Raw genomic sequence first — 23,631 nt, forward strand, 5'->3', positions numbered from 1 at the left:
TTCACAGCCATTTTTGTACAGGGGAAAATGAAGCATGAAGACAAAGTAGTTTCCTAAATTGTGAAGATAAGGAACATAAATTCCAGCTAAAAATGTATTCTTGCACCATGAAAGGGAAATTATCCTCTAAATTCATTGACAGTACTATTCTAACACTGAGCTGGCAAAATCATATGGAGCCACAAACTCAAACGGCCATTCAAGTTCTGTAATAACTACTTACTTCAAGATTCAGTCCTATACTTATTTTCCTGCAATATACCCCTGTAAATAACACATTTCCCAGAAATAGGCGTAATAGAATTGTCATAAAAGGGAATACTGCATTTGCTCATTCTACACAAACACACAGATTGGGAGTAAGCTTCTATTAATTCTGTTGAAGAACATCAACTCTAACATATATAATGCATCTGTCAAAGGTAATAAAATCAGAGAGGGCAACATCTCAGAAATTTTATGGGTTCCTTCTGGATGAAAAACTTGATGAAAAAACAGTTTTAAAAATAGAGCTGTAAATTAAGTAGGAGACAACAGGCAAATTATCTTGACAAGGAAAAGGGAAGGGTGGAGGAAAGGTATAACTTCATAACACAAACACACATCAGACCTGGTGGCGTAGCCATGGGTAACAGAACAAGAGAAACAAATAACAAATAAAACAATGTGCCCTTTGGTTGACTGGAGCATCACCTCTGTGTAACTCACCTCTCTGTTTTGGTTTACCTATCAAGGCAAGACCAAGACTTACTTCCAGTCAGTTCACCAGAAACCAAAACAAAATCAAACCCAAAAGGCAATCATCACCCAAAAGAAGGAAATAAACTCTCTCCAATTTCAAAATCAAAATAGGCCAAATTTGCCTCACTTCATATTTATTTGGCCACTGATTGTCTTACTCTGTGTTTATTTTTATACATATACCCACACATTATATGTATGTATGTGCAAATGTAGATCACTAGGATGAATTGAGACAAAGGTGACCTAGAAACTGAGATATGAAGTTTGGATTCAACTCCAGTTTCTGCCATAGGCAACTTCTGAGACCATTGGGAAGTCACTCAAACTCAGATGCTTCCTAATTTCCCATTAATTTAATTTAATCTGAGACATTGCCTCTTTCAGGGATATTCACTTTACCTTCAGGTACCTGCCTAAAGTAGGAGACCAGGCTCCCCCTGCAGCCAGTCATAGAAAGCGGCTGCCCAGCCGACTGATCCAGAAAACAAGCTCCATACATTCAAAACACACTGGAACACCTTCTTTCTCTATTGAGTATATAAGGACTGTAGGAAAGCTAACTTTAACTAAGGCAGGTAAAGTATTCGTCTGCAGTGTGCATGTGTGTCAGCCTCCTGTGCACTTTATTTCCAGCACATAAAAGGAGAATGATGACACTTTGCTACCTCATAACAGTCTCAGGAGAATAAGCAAAGGAAAGGCTGGGAAACATCAAGGTATTGTGGTGATGTGGTTGCACAGGAGGCAGAGAGTGACCTAAAAAGAACAGATTTTAACCCCTGAGAGGTTTGCGATGGGGAGCTGTGAAGCTTATGCAGCAGACTTGAATTGCTTTGGATGTACTGTGTGGGAAGAACCAGCCATCCAACAGTTTTACCTTGTGTTCTTGGGAGGCCCCAGGTGCTCAAGACATCAATACCTCTGTAACTTTAATCTCACTTTGAAGAGTTGCAGGAATGTATTTTAAGTGCATTATATTTACTCTTACACACTATACCCTTATAGTCACATACAGTGTTAACTATTTCAAGGCCCCCACAGAGAGCTGTTAGCATAGGGACAACATGGGTCTGCATACTATTTAAGCCACATGCACCATCTGCTCCAAGATTTTAATGTAATTTACCAGACAAGAGTTGAGCAGGAAAAAAAACTGCTAGAGGAAAGATATTAAATTTCCCCTTCCCCAAAACACCCCCTGCTGCTTGATATATGAACCTAGCTCACCCATAACTAAAATTTTATTTAAGAACATACTCATAACTTAAAAAACAAAACAACAAAAAACAAAAAGAAAATTAAAAACCCTCCCAGAGGAGTCCTGTGTCTGCAAAGTAATGTTGACATAATTTTTCTGTTAACTACTAATCTGTTGCCCATGGAGAACTGTCCAAACTGACAATCCTTTTGCCAAACGCAAAACAAAAAGGAGTGGTAACATTAAGAACTTAAAGCGGTCACTTCCCCTCAGACAGCAATTTTAATGATCTTCCATAAATGAGTAAAGACAGGTTTCTTTACGCAGCATTGAAGCCAAACAAGTTCTACATGTTAAGACTTGTATTTGGCTGAAGGTGGCAGCCCTGGGCCAAGTACTATGTAAATTTTGGAAGTCCTGCAACTGATCTGTAAAAGGCTTCCATAATGGGAAAGACCTACACTTCAAGAATCAGATGTCACCAAGTAGTACACTCATGTCAAATAAGCTTTCACCTTTTAAAACAAAAGCAATGATATGCAGAGGTTATGACAAAATCCGTTCATCATGTTCAACAGTATTCATGAAGATGTTTAGACAAGGTTAGCGATTTTTTTCTTCATTAGAAGTACACACAAAATTAACCAGAAATACAGTACTTGGAAAACTACCTTTGCTATAAATTCAGGATATCACACGTAACTGGAAGACCAAGACTGTCTAGCAACTTTTAAAACTATAACTGTATGCAAACTGTTGACAAAAAGTTTCCTCCATAACCTTAGAATCATAGAACGGTTTGGGTTGGAAGGGACCTTTCGAGGTCATCTAGTCCAACCCCACTGCACTGAACAGGGACAGATCAGGTTGCTCAGAGCCCTGTCCAACCTGACCTTGACCGTTTCCAGGGTTGGGGCATCTACCACCTCTCTGGGCAACCTGTTCCAGTGTTTCACCATCCCTCAGCATAAAAAATTTCTTCCTTATATCTAGTCTGAATCTTCCCTCTTTTAGTTTAAAACCATTACCCCTTGTCCTATCGCAATAAGCCCTACTAAAAAGTCTGTCCCCATCTTTCTTATAAACCCTCTTTATGTATTGAAAGGCTGCAATAAGATCTCCCTGGAGCCTTCTCTTCTCCGGGCTGAACAAGCCCAAACTGGAGTTCAGCCTTACTGAAAGCCCAGTGCCTGCTCGTTTCCTTGCTAACAACCATGACAATCTCCTACTACTGATGCTGGAAAGCTGACATTTCCTCTTCCAAACACTTACACCATTCCCTACTACATTCAAAACAAGCAAATATAAAATAAAATAAAATAAAATAAAAAAATAAAATTGGTTTCTTAAGACTGTAAATATCAATGTTGCTTTCTGATGTGGAAGGCGGAAAAACCTACATACAGCAGGAGAGTCTTACCAGCTCCTCTTAGTGGTAGCCTAAATACAGCTGCCTTCATGATTCATAATCTTCAGAAGCAAGACCTCAGCCTGAGCTCCCACCCAGAGCTGAATGGGTGGCTATGTGCCAGGACGTTTCAAACCACCAGCCAGTGATCAAAAGCAAGCATCCCAGGCAGTCATTGTAACAAAACCTCCCTTCATTTTTCAACTCAAGGCTCATTAAAGGTCAACACAGTAAACTGAACATTAAGAATTATCAGAAAAGGAAAAGAGAAGCCAAAGTCTTCATGCCAGTGTACAAAATCACCGTATGCCCACAGCTTGAACATTACACACTGACCTCCTACAGCAGAAACCTGGAGAAGGTGCAGGCAGGAGTGATCATGACTATCAGAACGTATGGATCAGCTCCCACGCAGGGAGCAATGGCCTGACCAGGACCCTTTGACCTAGAAAGACATAAGTGATGAGAGTTACAACTGAGATCTAAACAAATCCTCAGTTGTGTGAACAGGGAAAAAGAAAGCTTCTCACTGTCCCTTCTCACATGAGAGAAGAGCTCTAACTGTAACTCTAACTTGTTGGTCAAAACAAAAAGAAGTGATTCCTCATGCAAGTTAAATTATGCAATTTCTTCTACAACACAATAATGGTCTTGCAGATAGTAAAGGTTTCCTGTGACTCAACAGTATTTTGAGTTTTATTCAAAATTTATATTCAAAAATGAATGGCAGAAAATTCCACAATGACTACTGAAAACAAAGGTACCATTTTCAGCTCAGGAAACAGACAGCTGCAGGAGTGTATCAGGGAAGGATCAGCATAATCATGCCTGTTCTACTTATCTTTAGGCACCTGCTTTGGATGCCATCATGATACAGGGATGTCCCAGACTTTGGTTTTGATCTGGTGTGCCACCCTTAGGTTGTTTTCTTGCATACCTCAGGAGTTCAAAAACATCATGAGAACTCTTAGCAAAAAAAATATGGATTTATCTTTTTTTATTATTATTTTTATTATTATTTTGTTTGTGGGTTTGGGTTTGATTTTTGGGGGGGGGGTGGTGGTGTTTGGGGTTTGTTTTGGTTTGGTTTTAAATGACTGGGATTTATAGTCTCTTGGTTTTCAGGTAAACTTTAGTACTATTTTTTTTCTTTCATCCCCAGCTAACATATTCTGCAACATTGAGCACTGAGAACATTGCCATTGATTTCAATCAGCAAAGGATCACACCCTAACTGCTTCCAATTTCACAGGTACTAAGCAGCACTATGTGAGCACAGCCTCTGAGTAAGCAATGTCCTGTATTCAAAAGTTTGAATCATATTACTCCATACGGACCTGCGAACTTCAGCACCTACCAATGAACACCAGCTTTGCAAATCTTGGATAATAAACTTTTGAAGCACAGAAGTAAATATCTTACATGCTGTTAATTGATATTATGGTTCTACTGAACCATAAAATTTCCTTGTATACTCATCGTGGACCTAAAACTGAGAGTTCTTGCTACTATACTGTAAAGTTTCTGTATTTTTCCCATGTTAACCAGAATAACTTTTCTTTATATCAAAATTCATATATAACATTCCTCTTAGTTATGTATTCAGATATAGTTTAAGATTAAGAACAAAGCACACAAAAATGAAAAGTTAAACAGTACAATAAGTTAGATTTTATACTTCTTATTGAACATTTGTTATAATAGGGATCTTCTATTTTCACATTATCCCAAATAATTGTGCTAGTTTAGCACCACCAGCCTTAGGGGAACAGAGAATCATAGAACTATTAATGTTGGAAAAGACCTCTAGGATCATCAAGTCCAACCATCAACCCAACACTACCATGTCTTCTGAACCATAGAATCATAGAATCGTTAAGGTTGGAAAAGACCCTTAAGATCATCGAGTCCAACCACTAACCCATCACTGCCAAGTCCACCACTAAACCATATCCTCAAGCACCATGTCTACCCTTCTTTTAAATACCTCCAGGGATGGAGACTCCACCACCTCTCTAGGCAGCCTGTTCCAATGTTTGACAACCCTTTCGGTGAAGAAGTTTTTCCTAATATCCAACCTAAACTTCCCTTGGCGCAGCTTGAGGCACTTTCCTCTCGTCCCATCGCTTGTTACTAGGGAGAAGAAACCAACCCCCGCCTCGCTACAACCTCCTTTCAGGTAGTTGTAGAGAGCGATAAGGTCTCTCCTCAGCCTCCTCTTCTCCAGACTAAACAACCCCAGCTCCCTCAGCGATAAGGTCTCTCCTCAGCCTCCTCTTCTCCAGACTAAACAACCCCAGCTCCCTCAGCCACTCCTCATAAGCCTTGTTCTCCCTTCTCTCTCTTTCACCAACTTCGTTGCCCTTCTCTGGACACGCTCCAGCAACTCAATGTCCTCCTTGTAGTGAGGGACCCAAAACTGCACACAGTACTCGAGGTGCAGCCTCACCAGTGCCGAGTACAGGGGCACTATCACCTGTGCTGTGGAAATCTATGTCAGAAACTAGAAGTCTAGTTTGTTAAGAAGCATGTATGAAAAAAAAAAAAAAGAGAAGGCCACAGAGTCTCTTGACAGACCTCAAAAGGAAAAAAGAGCAGAGTAAGAAAGCAGGTAATGAAAAGGACTATCAATAGATTTGAACATATTTGAACAATTTTCCCCTATAAACAATGCATTTCTATATATATGTACTAAATATCTGTATTGCATTCTATTTAAAAGTCATTGAAATAAAAGAAAGGCTCCTTCCAAAACATAAGGCGGCATCAGAAAATTCAACAGGATATTGTCTTTCAGAAAGTGACAACAAATTTAACTCTGATTGCATGGGGCATTAAAGCTACAACAGAATTCTTCACTCAAGACTGAAAAAGAATCTTAACATGATCTGTCAATACCACCAGAATTTGCTGCAATAAGGAGGTTAACCTCCAAGGAACTACAGTGAGGTTATTCTGGGCAGGGAGTTGTCATTATAAGACCTGCCAGTCCAATAGAAACTTCTGCTGACATAAAGAAACAGCTGCTTAGGGCTAATGCCCTGGCCCCGCTGCAGCATGGACCTTGTCTTTTCATCCCTCCACAAAGCTTCTTCTGTTCTTCTGCATTTTTGTTGTGTTTCATATATATTTATATATAAATATAAATATTTTTTTCAACAAAACAAAGATTAAAAGAAAAAAATTAATAATCTGTGCTGAAGCATCCCGACTGTCTAAATTATAAGCACCATATATAACCAGGCACATCCAACTTCTGCTTTGAGTGACTGTTTCCAATTCCCTCACAAACCAGTATTTTGTATTCAACCACTAACACACAAAACAAAAGGACTTGAGGATTTTGAAGGTAAAAGGTCTCTTTCTTTCCCTTAGGAAAATATTGTCTTACAGAAGGAAAAGCAATGCTGGCCAGCAAATATGTTTCAGAAAATAGTATTTTAATAGTTGATATCAAGCAAAAAACACCCACAAACCAAAAATCTCAAAGTACAAGATACTAGAAATGTTATAGGCTATATATAAAAAAAAATAAAATTTCTGCAAATTCATCAGTTTCTTCTCCAGTTTTTAATCAGCAAGCTGTGCAGTATATCGTGAAAAGTTCTTTCTGCATTTGCCTGGCGAACTGGCACACCAAGAGTGAAATATTTCTTCAGCACCAGCATAGCTGGCAAAAAAATGAGCAACATTTCTCTCTTCTGTTCAGTCCTACTGAGCAGTTTTCTTGTAGAGCCCTTGAAGAGATTGAGACAGTAACAGGAAGTTTGTGGTGCCTATTGTAGACATCTGATAAATAAGAGAGATGTAGCATCTAGGTTTAGGCACCAGTGTTTATTCCGTCATCAGAGGGTATAGGTCTGTGGTGTGAGTCAGTGCTCTGAGGTTAGATGCTTTCATGTTAGGCAATGGAATACTTATCTGTAGTTAAGGAATTTCATTATTGGTGAACAAATAGTGGGGATTAAAAACAAACAAAAAAAATCCCCAAAAAACCCCAACACCCAAAATCAGAACCTAGTGTTTTTCCAAGTAGTTCACCTCAATTTCTTTTGCTTGGAAATCTCCATTGACTGAAAATAACACTGCCTCCTATAAAGATGAACAGTCAGTATTCAGAACAAAAGACACAAGGACAGAGCTATTGAGAAGTCACAGGCCTCCTTCCCAAGTTTGGTGAAGATCCTGTTCCTGGCTGAAGTGCACTGGTTTAAAATGGAAGACTTTAAAACTGAAAATTTGGTGTTTTGAAGACATTTAGAGGAATGGGACCAGAGTAATAAGTAATATCCATTGATCGTGGATACTGGAGGCATTAAGGATATTCGAGAGGTAAAAAAAAGAAACTATTAAAAAACTACTGCTGTTTGAATATGGGATGGCTTTGGAAGGCACTTGAGTTCTGTTAGCAAAAAAAGATGAAGGAACTAGGGAAGAAAATTTTCATGTTCATCCTTCTCCACAAAGAATCTCCTAAAACAAAAACAAAAACAACCAATCCCCCAAAATTGTGGGATAGTAATAGCAAACTTGGCCTCACTATAGATAGATGCAAGCTGGCATGCCAGGAACCTACTGGGGTTTTAAATCATTGCAAAAGAGGATTAAATAAGAGAATACTCAGAGCAGCAGTAGGCAGGGAAGACTGGTGCTTGAATCCTTACCTGACTGATAATGTGAACTACCTTGTCCTCGTTGTTACTTTAAACCAAATAAGCTAATTGTTAGCAAACATAATTACTAGCCACACTTTTTCCTCACTTGTGGTAAACAGATTCCAATGCTTCAGTAAAATCACACTGAGATACATTAGACTCAGCTTTTGTAGCCAAGTGTTTTTGCAGAGCTACTGGAGGGAGCAGAGAACAAAACTGTGGCTATATAAAGCGCAGTTCTCTCTAAATGAAGTGAAAAATAACTGACACTTCCGTAACAGAGTTTGCGCCCTCTACTAATATCTCACTAATACAGTGAAAGAATCTCTTTGTTTGTTTTAATAATACAAGTCTAAAAGTCATTCAAAAGCTGGACTTGAGTTACTAAAATAATGAGTTCTTGCAAGATTAGAATTACAACGGTTAGGAGAGTTTTGGTCAAGAAGGGATATAATTTTGAAGACCATAATTCAGAAAGGTGTAAAAGAACTGTGGCAGAGTAAATGGAAAACTTTGACAGCTTCAGAAACCACTGGTGTTTCATGCACATTTATTCACATACACACACTCACAAATGCATACAGTAATTATTTTGAGGCCACAGTTTAGCTCTTCTCACACACATTAAAGGAACCTAAACATAAGAATTGAGCAACGTAAAAGCTTTTCAAGAAGAAAGCCTGACCATTGGTGCATTACACCTGATAGAAATAATATTACACTGTAGTCTTTCACTTCTGAGGCTGATCAGCAGCTGTCTTATATTTACCAAACCATGAACAAAATAACCTGAGAAAGAATGTTAGCATAAACCACTAATCCATAGGGAGAGAAACTCTGGAGGAGGATTTATCTTTTTAAAAGGAAATTATAACATTAAAATACATGCAACTTTGAGGAAAACAAGCAGTGCCAAGTAACTGGGGCCAAAACTGAGCTGCTCATCGTTATGATACTTGGACTTCAGCTGAAAGAATTTCTAGAAAATGAAAATACAACTGAGTATAACTCAGTTATCTGAAAGCACACTTCTGAGAATTAAAGAGATCATACTGCAAAAGGCTCCCATACCTAATAAATAGTACTGGAAGTACTGAATGACATAGGTCTGAGCACATGCAGTCTGCCCTGTGCTTACAAAGAATTGTTTATTCTCAGTTAATGAAAAAACAAGCATGTAAAGTTCTCCATATAAAATTCATCAGGAAAACCCCACCAATTTCTCCTCTCCTTCTTTTGTACTTATGTGTAAGTTTTAGAAAGCAAAATTGTCAGGTGACATTGCACTGTAACAAGTTCAATTAAAATAAATGATGCTGCTCTTAATGCAGTTTACAACCTCATAAATAACCAAACTGAGGAGAAAAGAAAGAAGGAAAACAAAACCAAAAAGCAACCTACCATTTATGCAGCAACCAAATAGCAATACGGAAGATATCACATTCCTCTTTCTATAGAGATACAGGAGCACTCTGATGCTCCAAATATTAGGGGATGCTATTTGCTTATGATACTTTTAAATTGTAACTATGAATGCACTTGACATCTCTTGGAAGTGAAAAAAACTGCACACCCTAATTCGTCAGCTTCTCTTTTAAAGCTGACATCCATCTGTCTCCTTACTGTACGAAATAAAAGGCAAGCTTTCCATTTGCAAGCTCCAGATAGTTCGCTCAGTTACTACACTCAAATCACAGCATGCAAGGGCTGCATTCCACCTGAAGACTATTTGTGGTGGCTGCCATGAACAGAGATGTCTGCGCTCACCAGGGGAGAAGGGGGCATTTGAGACTGTGAAGCTGATTCTACTGGAAGTGTTTGCTAATAGACATGTCAATGAAGTAAAGGAGTTTCAGTACCTGAGTTAACTAGCTGTTGCTCCATGACCCCGCAGCCCAGGACCTCCATCCATTCTCCTTGGAAGTTGATCTCCATCTCAAACGAAGGGTGAGTAAAGGGGAAGTAGCAGTCTACCCATCTGACTTGCAGTCCTGTAGCAGTGTTTAAAAAATAAATAAATATGAAGGGTGCATGCTTAAAAAGCCATCCCTCCAACCATCTGTAAAACTTGCCCTTCAACTAACAACACCAATTCCAGCACTCCAGTGAAAATAAATAGCAAACTAATTTACAAAACTTGTGCAAGGTGATAAATCTTAACACTTGGGGTGGGGGTGGGGGGGGAAGACCATGTCTCTTCTAATATGAAAAACGCTTTGTGCAATTCAAGAACCCTTCGAAACCAAATCAATCATTTGTCAAACTACAGCAACCACCTGGCATCAAACAAAACTGAGCCAAGATCATGGAAAGTCAGTAATTTTTTTATTCTTTGCACCAGGAAATTACTAACTGCTCGTTACAGGAAAAGCCGAGTCTTTAATTTTTACTTAGTATTTTATGGATCAGCTAGGCAAGTAACTTTTTTCATCAGAACCTATTTAAAATACAAAGCTATTCTTTCTGTGTATGCTTAAATATGAAAGATAAAAATAGATATTAATACAGACAAATATAAAATTTTACAACTCTGTGTGTTTAAGGTATGCTATGTAACAACACACACAGAGTACTCTGGACCTAGGAGAGAAGAGTTAAACTTTGTGTGGACGTGGAGTGTAAGAGAAAGGCACCACTGGGTAACTCCCCCGCTTCCCCAGTTCAGCACCTCTGAAGTACCACTGAGCAGGGCGAGGAAACCCCTGGCATGGAAGAGCGGTGGAGCCAGAAGAGGGCAAGGTCTGCAGTGCTGCCAAAAGCAGAGGCATTGTCAAGGCCCTCGTATTTAATCAGGTTTAGTTCTTGTAATGATTTACACAAGCCTTCTTTTGCTAAAGAATTTTTTCTAGACATTAGGTGTCAGGAAAAAAGTATCAGAAACATGAACCATAAAAACTGGAACGAGAACTGAACTGTGAATTCTGTGGGCTAATGCCTTAACGCCAACCCATCTTTCTTTTTGGTAAAGCCAAATGCTAATCAGCGTTAGGATCATTAGCGTTAGGCAGGTACAGTTCTGAAACTAAAGGGCACAGCAAAGGTAGTTTGGGTGACGGCAACCGTTAACACCCCTGGTTTCATTTTCGGGCTTTTTTGGTTTTGTTTCATAAAAGGAACTTAAAACATGAAATTGCATTATTTTACTGAGAGTTTTTCAAATTAAAGCATCTAGTGTAGCTTCAAGGATTATATTTTCTTTGTTTACTTCTGAAACATTAAAGAAGTGTACATACATAGCCAAAACACAAAATACATAATAGTTACAGGGAACATTTCTTGATGCTATGAACTTTCAAAGGGAGAGGCAGGTTTCAAAAAAAACACTTTGGTACTTCTAGATTTTCTTTTCTCTCTTAAAAATCAACCTCAGGAAGTTATACGAATGATTAAAAAAGCGTTTTAGTAACTTTACACGCAGAACTCAGAAAACTGGAAGTATTATCAATCCATAACTGTACTATGACTTACAGCAATCGCTTTATTGCTTTTTTGTTTGCATAACAATAAAAAAATTACATAGATTAAAAAGTCATGTATACAACACTATGGTATGCGGAAAACATTGTTTAATTTCCTGACCTCGGTACAAATGCATTTTTAGTCCTAGGGCTGTACAACTCTGCATTAACTGTAAAGCCACGCACATATAAAACATCTTCATTTAGCTAGCAAAAATTGCAACTGCAGCAAGAATGACATTGAATATGCAAGTAGTTTCACATTTGTTAACAACATTCAGGTAATGGTTTATTTTTAATCCTCTGATTACTTCAAAATGAAGTTCTGAGATAAAAGGATTTCTTTGCTTTTTGCTCTTAACTAAAATAAATTTTAGAAGGTGAAGAATTTAAAGGTCTTCTTTAATTTTGAATTTTAATGCATATTAGTACTTAAGAGATGTTTGTTTTAAAGGCAAATAAGCAAACAAACAAAAATCTGAATAAAGAAACCAAATTCACAATGAAGAAACAACTCTCACCTTCATTCTGTTCTCTAAATTAATAGTTAATCCCATATACCACAATAATTTTATTCATACAGTAGCCAGGACAATTGGGAATACCTCTGTAGTTTACGTTCAAGTGTTCTTTCAGACTTTTGGCTCTGGAAGACTTTACTGAAAAGCAGAGGGTGCTCAGCCTTCGGCAAGATTAAGCCTTCTAACTGCATTTCTATAGACTGTCACAGAATAAATGGGTACATTTATTATTTAGATACAAAATATTGTCTTGGTGCTTAATATATTTCCAAGGAAAAAAGGGCATTGCTCACACTCAGCAAATTAAACCACTAAAGACTTAAAAGGATTATGAAGATTAGGCTTTCTGTAATACTACATAATTTACCTGATTAGGCCTAATTTATTTCTTTACATACAGCCTATGAAATGCTGGCAAAAATGATATTTTATAGAAATTTTAGGAGGCCAAGAAATACATATCTGTCTTAAAACACAGAGGCACTTAATAGAGCACAATGCTGAATCTCACCAAAGACTGATCACTGGATACAAACTCAGAAATTTCCCTAGCTCAAAGAGGTGATGTGTATTAGCAGAGGACACCTGCTCGTTTCACAGCCTCAGTGTTCACGGGAGTCCTTCCAGTGCGTACACGTCCATTAGTAACTCATGTACTGCACCTCCAGTGAGTAAGGAAATAGTGATTATTTACTGTTATTTCCAAGTACTGAATCAGGTAAGGAATCGGTCATAGCCTGCACTTAAAAGTAATAGTGTTATCAGATATTAAGCTAAACAAGTATCTGTCGGTGCTAGCCTAATTAAGTCTCATAATGAAAAAGGCTTGGCCAAAGGCACTAAAAAAAAAAAAAAAACCCCAAACAAAAACCAACCTCAACACATTAAAGCAGCCTATTGCTACACTACAGCACAGAAGCAACAAAGCCAGAGACCCAGATGGTCTTTACTGACCAGAAATTCTCTTTGTTGCTGTGAGGATGATTATTTTTAGAGAAGGAGACTATGGGAGAAAAAGGAGAGGGGCACGGAGGAGGGTGCTGGGGAGCACAAAAGGTATCGAGCTGTGGCCACTTGAGGGGTGTGTCAATTTTTAAGTACTCTGCACCTCATTGCTTCAGCCAATTCATCTCATTTGGAGCAGACAGGAGCTGGCTGCCCATAAACCTACATTAGCTCACATTATTATTAGCTAGACTATTATGTCCTCAATATATGATTTTGTTTGTTTGGTTGGTTGGTTTTTTTAAGCTCCTTACACTCATAGATCTCCATGCACTCAAAGCAGTACAACAGAGTTAAGAAGAAGAAAAAGCAGAACGTGTTTGATTTAAAAGACATCCAGTGGCTGTTCAGTGAGAACCAGCAGCAGCAGAACCATCAGTCAAAGCACAGCCTTACTCACCCTCCTGCCTTCTCTTACCAGTGCCTAGGAACTGGGTAGATAAATATGGGACAGCAGTGAATTTTGGGCCATTTAATGTAAAGCAACAAATCACAGAACCAGCACACAGTTATTCTTTTCTATCTGCTATCGTACGATTACTTCCGAATGTCTCAGGGTCCAGAAAGCTTTTGGCAAACTACGGAAGGGTTAGAGAAAGAAGTGGAGTTGGGAAAGACTGACTGACTTTATGAGAAAAACTTTATGAGAAAACTTTTTCAGCTCCCCATGCCCTGCCCAGGTGCACCACATGCTGGGAGGGGGCACAGCCAGGACAGCTGATCCAAACTGCCCAAAGGGGTATCCCGTACCATATGATGTCATGCCCAGCATATAACGCTGGGGGAAGACAAAGGAAGGGTGGGGACACGTTTGGAGTTACAGCATGTGTCTTCCCAAGTAACCATCATGCATGACGAAGCCCTGCTTTCCTGGAGATGGCTGAGCACCTGCCTGCCCATGGGAAGTAGAGAGCAAATTCCTTGTTTTCCTTTGCTTGTGTGTGTGGCTTTTGCTTTCCCCATTAAACTGTCTTTATCTCGTCCCATGAGGTTTTTCACCTTTACCCTTCCAAGTCTCTCCCTCATCCCACTGGGGGAGTGAGAGAGTGGCTGGGTGGTGCTTAGTTCCCAGCTGGGGTTAAACCACAACACTGGCTCATGAAATATCAGGTAAACTAATCCAGTGCAATACATATCAGAAATACAACAACAAAACAAAACAACAAAAAAAGAAAGGTCTTTGATCTGATCACCCTGAGCTGGTAAATTCACAGAGGCACTGCAGAAGCACAGCTATCCAAGTCCAGGACTTCAGGCCTAAGGTAGTTTATGCAAAACTAAACTGCATGTTTGTGTATTCATGGTAGATTTAACCTGCAATCCAAACAATCTGCCCATGAATAACAGTTGACTGTATAACAATGCAACATTTCAGTAGTTTACTGCAGCTACGATCATACTATCCTGCTAGAAAAGATGTGCAACTTCACTGCAATATTCTGCTGACAGCACAGGCTGTAAAGAATACAGCTGATGTGAAGTGTAAAAGGAATGAAACTTTGGCTTTTAACAGAACATGGGGTCTTATGGAATATCCACATGAAGGAAAAATAGATAACTTTTCCAAGAGCAATAAATGCAGTAAAATACACTTTAACTTTTAAGTTAAACTCTACAGGAGTTGAGACAAAAAAAGTAATCAAAAGTATTGTGTAAAATGAAGAGTAAAATGAAAGTTAAAAGATGACAGCTGTCAAAAGACAAATTTAATTGTGTGTGCCCCAAGTCACTTGCACTGCACCCATCTCATGTCTATTGTCTAGCATGAAGATTGCTTCTTTGAATATTACCTTCCTGTTTGTACTGACAGCTTACAAGAAGATCAAGAAGGTGATGGGGAGAGAGCTTAATACTTCCATGAGTGGAGGGGGGGGGGGAAGGGGGAAGAGATAATTACATTTAAATCACAAAGACGAAATACAGTTAGTATTTCAGGAAAAATATTAGGGCCACAGAAATAGAAAATTCCTACAGCAAGAAGGTGGCACCGACTTTTAGTCTGTAGCTTTACAATCATTTAAGAATATATTTTTTTAATGTCTTTCTAGCTACTTTGTGGACTGTAGAAGAACTAGTAATAGCCAACATACAGAAGCTTAAAGTGCAGCATCTGTCAACAGTTAGAGAGGGATGTCACTGCAGTCTCAGATATCACTAATAACTCCTAGAAACTGCTCACTTTAAACAACATCCTCAGCATCTGAGGTTGATCTAAAAATATCATTCTTACTATTACTCACTTTGATCCTCATTTTGTATGTTGCAAAAGGCCACTGTTAAGTAAAATACAACCACAAGAAAATCTGAACTCAGGAACTTAAAATATTTTTGTCCAGGTAGAATAGAACAAAAACTAGTAAAAGTTTTGCTCGCTGTAAATTCAACTTTAGAATTTCAGAAAAACATTCAAGCAGTCATATATAGAACTTGCTACCATTACCAATCCACTCTTGGAACTACTGCTCTAGATGCAGTGGACATCTTAAAAGAGCTTTGAAAGTAGCCAGGATACCCCACGCATTCTAATACTATCCAGTATTTCCTCAACATAAAAATGAATCAGTTCAGAAAAAGAGCTTCCTTGCCAGGAAATGGCATTAATGTAGCGATTTTGACTCAAGCCATTTATAAATTCAGCTCCTAACACTGAAAGCAGTTATTTCTGAGGAGAGGATATTTCATTTGTATACACAGACATTGATTACCCTTCCTCATTCTACTCTAAGTACCAAAACCCCATTATTTTTCAGCTTGATGCAAACTTAGCAAATGTCGTCTCCCCTCAGCTGCAAGTTTTAATTTATTTGCGCAAGGGAAATGCAGGACATGCACATACGTCCCCCTTCCCTCCTCCTGTCAATCTCCATGCTGCTGTTGTGATCAATGGAGAAGTGACCATTGCCCTGCACCCTCCCCAGCAGTGTCCAAGCTCTGATGCATCCTCCGATGTGATACCGCAGCCATGCTCTGTCCCTCCAGGGACACGGGAGGCCCACAAGGACAAAGTAGAGGGGTCCCACACAACTTTGTGCTGGACCTGGGGTTGCCTCTCCTAGCAGGACCCACATCAACAGGTACACTGCCTTTAACACTATTTTCATTATTTTTCTTTATTTAGAAATTAGAGTAAGACATGGATAAATACATACTTCCACAATACAGGACGGAAAGGAAAAAGTGCTCTACAGCTTGAAAGGGACGTATAAGTTAGTTTTATGCAGACTATTTATAGGATAAGGCAGTGAAAGCTTTTTTGATGTTGGCAACAAACACCGAAAAATTGTTAGTTTCTCTCACTTTGAGCTGGAACTCTTCTATACAGTCCAGAGGAGGAGTACAGGAGGTCACTTCATAATCTCCCCGTTCATTTATGGAAAGGGTGAACACATATGACCTGTCAGGATCTTTGTGGTCAATGTGTCTGAATATAAACTGCAATTGTTCACTGTGAATTCTGCATATCTCCAGCCCAAGCCGCCCTTCAAACAACACTTTAGACTTGCATAGTCATTCCACTCTCTCCTTAGCAGCTTTGTTTATAGAAGCTATTATTTCCTTTTTCTTGATCAACTCTTCTTTAAGCTCTTGGATGCTGTCAGTCAAGTCCTCCTTTTGCTCCTCTTCTTGATTTATGTTAGACTTTATTTCTGTCAAATGCTGTCAATTTTCTGATATACGTTGGCTCTGCTGGAAAATCTCATTGCTATACTCCTCAATTTTTTATCCTAACACATGGCTTCTGCCAGACAAGTGCCTGTAGTTGGGTCTGGCACATGTCCTACCTGTATTCATGCCCACTAGGTTACCCTGACATGCTGCATACCAAAACATTTTCACAAAAACCTGATGATGCAGTGTTGTGTGCACCAGTACTCAGGAAAACCAAGAGAGGAGTGTGTGTGGCCTTTTGGGCTGTGCTTAATAATTTTAAGGTGTGGATATAACAGTATTAAAGAACAATAACCTATAAATACACGTTACAGCTGGAAGGTCTATCAATAGCCAGTTGCTCTGACACGGATGGAACCCTGACCCAGCTAAAGACAAAAATCTAATAGTAAGGAGTATGAATGAAGACTCCTAAAATTACTGTAACTCTCACTAGAAAAAAAACCCACGTGGCCCTTTTAGTATACCAGCTGCCAACATCACCCCTAAGCCTCCTGTCCTTATTACACAGAGAGATGCTTCTCAAAAGTCTGGGTGCCTACAGCCATCAGTGTCCAGGAAAAAAGGTACAAGAACCTACCATCACCAAAAATGTGAGTCATGAGCTTCGTGAGCACTTGCTTCAGGTTGAACTCCACCAGCCTGACAGCCTCCATGGTGTGACATTCTTGCTTGTATGCAGTGCGATGACCTTGCTCAAACAACTGTAAGCCTTCACCATCTTTAATGTTGGAGAACAACTAGAACAAAACCACAAAACAGCAGTGTTTTGCATCAATGACTTTCTAACCAAAAACAGAGAACGAAGTTGTATTGATTTAAATGAGAATCTTACTGGCTAAGTCTGCACCATGAAAAAAATGTAAAGACTGTGATTTTATACAAGTTCTGTTCACTAAACAGAGACAAGTCATCCCAAGAATACCAATATTCAAACAGTAATATTTGTTTTATTTCTGTACCATATGTTCAAATAATATGATTAACTACAGGAAAATATAAATTTATAATAGAAACATCTCTTTTTTTTCAAATTCTCTTACTTTGGAAGTTATCATATGGAACAAAGTACACTGTACAGTAGATGTAAATTATATCCCCAAAACTGCAATACACAATGGCATTTATCACAGCTTCACCTTTTTTTAGCAATTGAATTATGTAAAAGAAATATCAAAACACCCAGCACTTTTTATAATCTGTAATCAAATGAACTGCAAAAAATGCCTCAAAAACCCCTGGCAGTTTAATGAGACCTTAAGCTACTTATATTTGATTCATCTTAAGTACGATTTATTCATTTAAGAACTACCATTTTCCTGCATTTTCACACACACAGCACCTTTCTGTGTACAGGAATTTTGTCTATGGGGCATTTAAGGACTCATGGTGTTGGTCTGTGGTTTCCAGATAAAATTACAAAGGGTGGGGGCAGGCTGTATTTGGGGTGTGATAGACTTGCTCTGCATGCAGAGGCTGCTCTCCACCACAACTGCTGCAAATTGAAGATTTCTATTTCCTGTATATCCCCATAGTTTCTGACCAGGCGATCCCTGACAGATACATACCAGCAAGCCTAAATCCTCTCAGAGAGACCAATAAAACACTCTCGCTAAGCCTCATCGTTGGAAGCTCTGCGCCTTGGGGAGACAAGCAGGCAGTTTTACACTCTAAAGAGTTTTCGTTGGAAATCCTTACAGCTGTACAAAACCCAACTCTGTTAAGTCTGGAAGGTAGGGAGAGCTAATTGTGAAAGTGCTTTAGTGCCGTTTCCTACCCTTTCTGCTCCACCTTCCCATAGTGAACCAAGCACACACAGAAGGAAGAAACATGCATTAGGATTTTCTTCACATTAAGCCTCCCACCCAGCATAATTAGCTCTTACTCAGGAGATGCCACGGACAGTGTGTAACCTTAACAACTCATGGATGCCCACAGAAGTCGTTTTAATTGCAGTTTGATGCCTTCAGTGCACTAAATGCTCTAAAAAACTTCAAGTGAACCTCTGGTAGCCTACAAATGCTAGGCACAATTAATTAAGACTAGCTTCTAGCACATTTCATATAGACACAGTGCATGCAAAAGGAGCCTGAGAGTTTAGATACCATGCAAACTAGTAGCAAAATGGATTGAGGGAATTAAAAAAAAAAATCCCATCAGTAGCATTTAACTTTGTGTTGCTAGTCAGAAGGGGACTTGGCTGGCAGATTGAGAAAGCACCTCTCAAATTAATCTCCTTAGTGTGCTGCAGAAAAATACAAAATAAAAAAGGAAAAAGAGAAACACTGAATAAAATCATTATCCATCAGCCTAACAAAAATGCCTTTACCAATCAAAAGGCAGCAGCTTGACAAAACTAGGTATGACACTTTTAAATAGCAAATTCTTTATTCAAATGCTCACCTGAAAGATTTAACCCCCTTCTTCCTACTGGCATTATTTCTGCACTAGCTGGAAGAAGCAGGTGATAGCCTCCTTATAACTAATTTACTGTCAGAGGGCAGATCAGTCACCCAGCATGTGGTTTTGAAAGCCAGGGGGTATTCACAGAGGCCAGTATTAGCCTTGGGAGGTGTCCTGGTTTTGACTGGGATAGTTAATTTTCTTCCTAGTAGCTGCTACAGTGCTGTTTTGGATTTAGTATGAGAATAAAGTTGATAACACAAAGATGTTTTAGTTGTTGCTGAGTAGTGCTTACACTAACCAAGGCCTTTTCAGCTTCCCATGCCCTGCCAGTGAGAAGCTGGGAGTGGGCACAGCCAAAACAGCTGACCCAAACTGGCCAAAGGGATATCCCATATCATATGATGTCATGCCCAGTATATAAACCATGGAGAGTTGGCTGACGGAGTGGTGACCGCTGCTGGGGGACTGGCTGGGATCGGTTAGTGGGTGATGCGCAATTGCATCGTGCATCACTTACTTTGTATATTCTTTTACCATTATTATTATTATTCCTTCCTTTTCTATCCTATTAAACTGTCTTTATCTCAACCATGAATTTTACTTTCCCCCCCCCGCAATTCTCTTCTCCATCCCACTTCCGGGAGGGTGGGGAGGGGCAGCGGGGGGATACTTTGCACGGGGCTGTGTGGTGTTTAGCTGCCTGCCAGGTTAAGCCACAACAGGAGGTTAATTGCCTTAGGCTCACTGGATGGTCAATGGAGGGATATAGGCTCCCTGAGACAGGAACCTGAAGCGGCTAAATTAGGTTCCTGCTCCGAACTATACCCTCTACAGGTAGCTATGTTTTCTTTCTATTGACTGAATAGACTACCTTCAGTAAGCCAGAAACACCCTTCAGGCCACAGAGATTTTCCCCCTTTGACCTAGAACACACTGTATTGACACATTAGAAGATGTATTTGTTATTTTCCCCATCAGCAGTACTTTAGGACATGACACACTCTTCCTTTCCCCTTCATTCCTCCCTTCATCCTCCAGCTTAAAACTGGTTCCTCAGACAACTGCAAGGAACAGATAGCCTGGACACTGCCTTTAAAATATAGCATTTGTATCAAAAAGTACACAGAAGTACTTTTCCTTACCACTTTATTATTCCTGAAATTTTGATATTGCAGTTACTGTCTGAAGCAAAATTTTATTTTAGTAGATTGTATCGGATGTGGCAATAAAATACATGCAAGAACCATTAGAGTAAATATATTTAGTCATAATCCAGCCCTCTAACCTGCTGGCCTCTTCATCCTGCCAAACCAGCCATATGCACCCTCTCCTCTGTGCCAGGACAAGTGTCCATGCGGCGCTGCACTGAGCCAGGCTGGGAGGTGGATCTGGATGAGAAGTAACCCAGAAGGGAAGAAACTGAGGGATGTGAAAACGTTCAAATTCCACTCAGTAATCAATTATCGGCATACTGGAGGCACCAAGAGACATGCTGCCATGTGGGACGGCACTGGGCCACTTGTGGCACAGGCGTGAATCTATGCCGTTTGCATAGGCTGTGAAATCACAGCCTTCAGGGAGTCCCCTGAAAGACAGGTAGCGGCAAGCAAACAGCCCCCCCTTACAGCCAGGCACCGAGAGGCACTTTGGTATTCTCCATAGAGGCTCCTGTCAACTCCAGCACAGCTGTGGATGGGGTTATACTGAGAAAAAAAGATGCCTTAAGAGTTGTATTAATATTTATTCCCTTCTTTCCATTCACCAACGTTACTATGTCAATATGAACAGCTTTAAACTGATACACCAATTTCACTACTACAATGATTGAACTGTGCTAAGTACACGTCTTGGATTAGAAACACTTCAATATTTCTATATACATAAAGCCAGGAAGGTAAAGGTTGAATAAAATGCAGAATCACCTACAGTTGCTCCTTTTTGATGCCAATTCTTCTCAAGCAACATCTGAGCAAATGGAGGAAAAAAAAAAAAAAATATATATTTTAAAAAAAAATCTGTCTTGCATAAAACACTGACACATCCAAGGTGCCACAATTTCATGTACATTTATTTCTTCACTGCAGACTAAAATAAAATGCACCATTTTATTGTATTGAATACGATCAGTCACTACTACTATCAGAAAAGAAATTTCCTGTCACCACAAATGGAACACATATGTCTCTGTCTAGTGTAAGGACAAGAAGTTTTTTCTTTAAGTGAATGTATGCAAAACATTGAATATTGTGTCATCATGCAGAAGTCAAAAAAATTAATAATTACCAGGATTTAATCAGCATATCTGACTGATGCTGCATTACAAAGGAGAACGCAGAAAGGAAACAAAGTGACCTTACCATGTGACATGACATTTACTCACCATTTAGCTAATAATAAGAATAAAGTCAAATTTGGTAACATGCAATGGCCAGAAGACACTGGGTTTTAATTGGACAAATACAAACGGAGCTATGCTCTGTTAAAAGCACTTCACAGTATTTCTCAGCCTGGCATGGAGGGTGGAAGTCACATGTGTGATTTCGATAAAAACCCCAACATTTCTTCAGTCACTTGACAGACTTCTTTTAATCTCACATTACTTCATTATCTGTACATTTAGGATTCAGTCCAAGATTAAGTGTCTCTTTACAAGATGGCATTCATAGTAGGTTTCAGATCAGAAAGATCTGTAACTACACCCTCTCTTTCCACAATGCAGCTGTGTATGCCTCCTGCCAGTCATGCACACACCAGCAATCAAGATAATGAATACATAATGCTCATGTATTTACACTCACAGACAAACTGGCACTTAAGACTAGTTCTACACGAGGATCTGCATGTGGAAACAGTCAACCTTGCCACACCAAATACATTTTGACTCAGTGGCCCTGATAAATATCCCTATAAGCAAACAAACAGCTGTACTCTAAATCCACTTAGAAATAGCAAACTGTTTCCACAACATTTAGATGTGCTGTTAACACTCAATGGATGGATCAGGAATGATGATGATGTCACTTGAAGATGGCTCATCAAAAAGAAAACCTAATGCCAGTCCCAATCAGCCTCCAAGATGATGAAACTTGTAAACCTGCACCCCCATCCAGGCAGTTTCAGGTGCCAAAGAGATACACAACCCATCTGCACGACAGAATGCTCTTTACTGCATATCGATAAGCACTTGTTTTGGGATAAATTGGCAAATATCACTTCAAGCAACAAGCTTGCAGGTGGTCACCTTCTGGATCCTTCTGTTTTCAGTCCTCCAATTACGGTGAAGAAAGATTATTTCTATTTGAGTTGGGGGGGGGGATTTTTTGTTTTGTTTTGTTTCAGTTTTGATTTGTTTGGTTTTTTTTTAACCTAATTAAAGTGTTTCAGAAAAAAACAAAATCATCACCACTTCTAAGGGAAAATCATACAGATGTGTTTGAACAGCAAAGAAAAAGCAACACTGTTACACAGATCTCAATTATAATGAGACAAATATTATATGACTCAGACTTCTGTTCCTGTGGCAATAGAAATTCCTTTATTTTGAAGCATGCTAGACTTCCCAAATACACTTGTAGACATTTTCCCTCTTTTTTTCCAGCACAACTTAAATATCACATAGAATAGATTTAACTGCTGCATTGAATAGATTTAACTGCTGTATTCTGAAAAGCATTGTTGGATTTTTTTATTTTATTTTTTTAGCTGGATGAGACAAAGTTTGAAAAAATATTTTATATAAAATCTTTGCAATAAAAGATGCACTAGCGGCTTCCAAACTTTCTAGACCATGGACCACTATGAAAATCTCACAGACCTTCTGATGCCCTTCAGTGTCAAGTTTTCAACTAAAAATAACAATGAATACAATGTGGGTCCTCAGACCAGTGAAGCTCTATTTATTATGGCATGATTTATACACCACAGCTTGGAAAATACTGAATAATACAACGTTCACAACTCGAGCAGACGTCCGCAAGAATGAAGTCAGTTCTACCTGAACTAGCCAGGCCCTTTATTCCTACCACTCAGGCAAATTGTAGCTTCAGGAATAAATTCAACTCAGAATATTCTCGCAAAGTAATGCTGCTGTTCTTTTTTTTAACATGGTGGATCTAGTTCAGGTGCCTCTGCTCCTGTACATTCCTCCCTGCTCCCTAAGAGAAGGAGAGGCATCCCTCAGCACCTTGGGACTGATGCATTGCTCACAAGCAACATAACGCCGTGCCAGAGGTAGCAGCACCTGAAACTTGATGTGATGAACACTGCTTATTGAGCTGGGTGTCTCACCAAATGCATGCAGCCAGCACCTCTTCCCATGCCTGGATGTGCTTAAGATGCTGGTACAACTGCTGGCACACAGTGCCATCAGTGCTATCAAGAGATGGCACAAGCATGTAACCATGTAGGGAGATATATGGTAGATGTCCATCCCAAGTTTTAAAAAAAAAAAAAAAAACAAAAACCTTTTTCGTCATTTGCCACCTACAGAAGAAAGTTGCATGGATCTCCACTTCAATACTCTTATCTCAAAGCACCCAGGAAATCCCAAATTCCCTCTGACTGATAC

General features: G+C 39.3%; 1 protein-coding gene and 1 pseudogene across 8 annotated transcripts in view; both read right to left on the minus strand.

Moving 5' to 3' along the window:
• The window catches only part of FARS2 (phenylalanyl-tRNA synthetase 2, mitochondrial), a 255,752-nt gene that overhangs the window by 166,779 nt on the left and 65,342 nt on the right, over positions 1-23,631 (minus strand). For all 8 annotated transcript variants that reach the window (XM_075084110.1, XM_075084102.1, XM_075084104.1 and 5 more), the window contains 2 exons: positions 17,239-17,398; positions 9,865-9,996 (listed from right to left, as the gene is read on the minus strand). In XM_075084110.1, the coding sequence (XP_074940211.1) occupies positions 9,865-9,996; positions 17,239-17,398 (292 nt within the window). The remainder of the gene's footprint in view (positions 1-9,864; positions 9,997-17,238; positions 17,399-23,631) is intronic.
• On the minus strand, positions 15,527-16,706 carry LOC142053041 (kinetochore protein Spc25 pseudogene; annotated as a pseudogene).

This window comes from Phalacrocorax aristotelis, chromosome 2, assembly GCF_949628215.1.
Source record: "Phalacrocorax aristotelis chromosome 2, bGulAri2.1, whole genome shotgun sequence".
Taxonomy (NCBI): Eukaryota; Metazoa; Chordata; class Aves; order Suliformes; family Phalacrocoracidae; genus Phalacrocorax; species Phalacrocorax aristotelis.